This window comes from Piliocolobus tephrosceles, chromosome 21, assembly GCF_002776525.5.
Source record: "Piliocolobus tephrosceles isolate RC106 chromosome 21, ASM277652v3, whole genome shotgun sequence".
Classification (NCBI taxonomy): Eukaryota; Metazoa; Chordata; class Mammalia; order Primates; family Cercopithecidae; genus Piliocolobus; species Piliocolobus tephrosceles.
Genome location: NC_045454.1, coordinates 1,651,878 through 1,654,448, shown reverse-complemented (window position 1 = coordinate 1,654,448; position 2,571 = coordinate 1,651,878). Strand labels below are relative to the sequence as shown.

At 53.7% G+C, this 2,571-nt stretch overlaps 1 protein-coding gene across 1 annotated transcript in view; it reads left to right on the top strand.

Annotated features, from left to right (window-relative positions):
• Positions 1–2,571, top strand: part of DNAAF3 (dynein axonemal assembly factor 3) — a 7,887-nt gene that overhangs the window by 1,841 nt on the left and 3,475 nt on the right. The window contains exons 5-6 of the mRNA XM_023184407.2: positions 1,746–1,903; positions 2,211–2,393. Coding sequence (XP_023040175.1) covers positions 1,746–1,903; positions 2,211–2,393 — 341 coding nt within the window. The remainder of the gene's footprint in view (positions 1–1,745; positions 1,904–2,210; positions 2,394–2,571) is intronic.

Here is a 2,571-nt window from a genome sequence, read left to right as displayed (position 1 = left end):
AAAGTTTGGTATTTTCCAGTGTGATACCACTGATGGAAAAAAAAATCATATATATTTATTGGTGATGGTCCCCTTTGATGTAATTTGCCATCTTAGAGCCTCAGCTTCTCCTACCTGTAAAATGGGGCTAAATATAATACATCTTAGAGTCACTTAGAAAATTCCAGGAGAGGCTGGGTGCAGTGGTTCACACCTGTAATCCCAGCACTTTGGGAGGCTGAGGTGGGCGGATCACGAAGTCAGGAGATAGAGACCATCCTGCTCAACATGGTAAAACCCCATCTCTACTAAAAATACAAAAATTAGCCGGGCGTAGTGGCGGGTGCCTGTAGTCCCAGCTACTCAGGAGGCTGAGGCAGGAGAATCACTGGAACCCAGGAGGCAGAGGTTGCAGTGAGCCAAGATCGTACCATTGCACTCCAGCCTGGGCAACAAGAGCGAGACTCCATCTCAAGAAAAAAAAAAATACAAATATTAGCTGAGGTGGAGGTTGCAGTGAGCCAAGATCATGCCATTGCACTCCAGCCTGGGTGACAAGAGCAAAACCTCCATCTAAAAAAGAAAAAGGAAAAGAAAACAGGTTTGTTTGTTTGCTTGCTTTTTGAGGCAGCGTCTTGCCCCGTTGCCCAGGTTGGAGTGCAATGGCACAATCTTGGCTCCCCATAACCTCTGCCTCCTGGATTCAAGCAATTATCCTGCCTCAGTCTCCCAAGTAGCTAGGATTACAGGCATGCACCACCACGCCCGGCTAATTTTTTGTACTTTTAGTAGAGCCGGGGTTTCACCATGTTGGCCAGGATGGTCTTGAGCTCCCGACCTCAGGTGATCCGCCCGCCTTGGCCTGCCAAAGTGCTGGGTTTACAGGTGTGAGCCATCTCACCCGGCCCCAAGAGAAAAGGTTTAATTGACTCACAGTTCCACAGGCTGTACAGGGAGCATGCATGGCTATGAAGGCCTCAGGAAACTTACAATCATGACAGAAAGTGAAGGGGATGCAGGCACCTGTTCCATGGCAGGAGAAGGAGCAAGAGAGGCAGCGGGGAAGAGCCGCACACTTTCAAACAACCAGATTTTGTGGGAACTCACTATCATGAGAACAGTAAGGGAGAAATCTGCCCCCATGACCCTATCACCTCGCAGCAGGCCCCACCTCCAACATTTGGGGATTACAATTCAACATGAGATTTAGGTGGGACACAGATCCAAACCATATCAGTCATTAATAACCCAGAGAATTCAGAGTACAAATCCGTCTCAAAAAAAAAAAAAAAGATTACCTATAATATGTAATACAATGTAAATGCTTACACCATATTTTACAATTTGTGTTTTTGTTTTACTGTTGTATTGTTATCTTTTGCCCCAAATATTCTGTGTCTGCGGTGAGTGTGGAATCTGCAACTCCAATTCCCTCTTCTAGGTGGTTATTTATTTATTTATTTATTTTAGAGGCGGAGTCTCATTCTGTTGTCCAGGTTGGAGTGCAATGGCACGATCTCAGCTCACTGCAACCTCCGCCTCCGGGTTCAAGCGATTCTCCTGCCTCAGCCTCCCGAGTAACTGCGACTACAGGCGCCCGCCACCACGCCGGCGGCCCTGTTCTTCATGTAGTTTTTGGAATGCTTGGGGAGTTTGCAGGGGTTCATTGTTTTCATTATATGACTATGACCTAACAACATATTAAGGGTCTAATTCCTGGGCTCCCTCCTCCGCACATTCCCCCAATTATCTCCCCCTCTCCCTAGAGCGGAGCGAGACCTTCCTGGAGGTGTGGGGGAACGCGCTGCTGCGCCCGCCGGTGGCTGCCTTCGTGCGCGCCCAGGCCGACGTGCTGGCTCACCTGGTCCCCGAGCCCGACCGCCTGGAGGAGCAGCTGCCCTGGCTCAGCCTCCGCGCCCTCAAGGTGCCGCCGCCCGGCCTCCATCTGGGATCGGGTGGCTGCGGGAAGAATGGAAGTGCGCAGTCCAAAGGACGTGCGTTGATGGAGCAGGCGGCGGGCTCGGGAGTTCGAATCCCAGTTCCCCGACTCCCACTGTGGGATTTGGCCTGGGGGCAGCAGGTGGCTTCTGCTTTCGGAACCTCAGTTTTTCCATCCGAGAAACAGGGGAATCGTTCCCCTGTTCTGGGACGGAAAAGAGGGTCAATTAGAAGCCGCTCTCCCTGCATCCCTCCCTGCCTCCCTCTCTCCCCACGCGTGCCTCGCCCTGCAGTTCCGCGAGCGGGACGCCCTGGAGGCCGTGTTCCGCTTCTGGGCGGGCGGCGAGAAAGGGCCCGAGGCCTTCCCCATGAGCCGCCTCTGGGATTCGCGGCTGCGCCACTACCTAGGCTCCCGCTACGACGCCCGGCGCGGTGTCAGCGACTGGGACCTGCGCATGAAGCTGCATGACCGCGGGGTGAGGGGCACAGGAGCAAGGGCTGGGGCCTGGACGCCTGGGTCTGAGGGAGGAGGGGCTGGAGAACTAGAAACCTGGGTCTGAGGGAGGAGGGGCTGGAGAACTAGAAACCTGGGTCTGAGGGAGGAGGAGCTGGGGGTCTGGACTCCTGGGTCTGAGGGAGGAGGGGCTGGGCCTG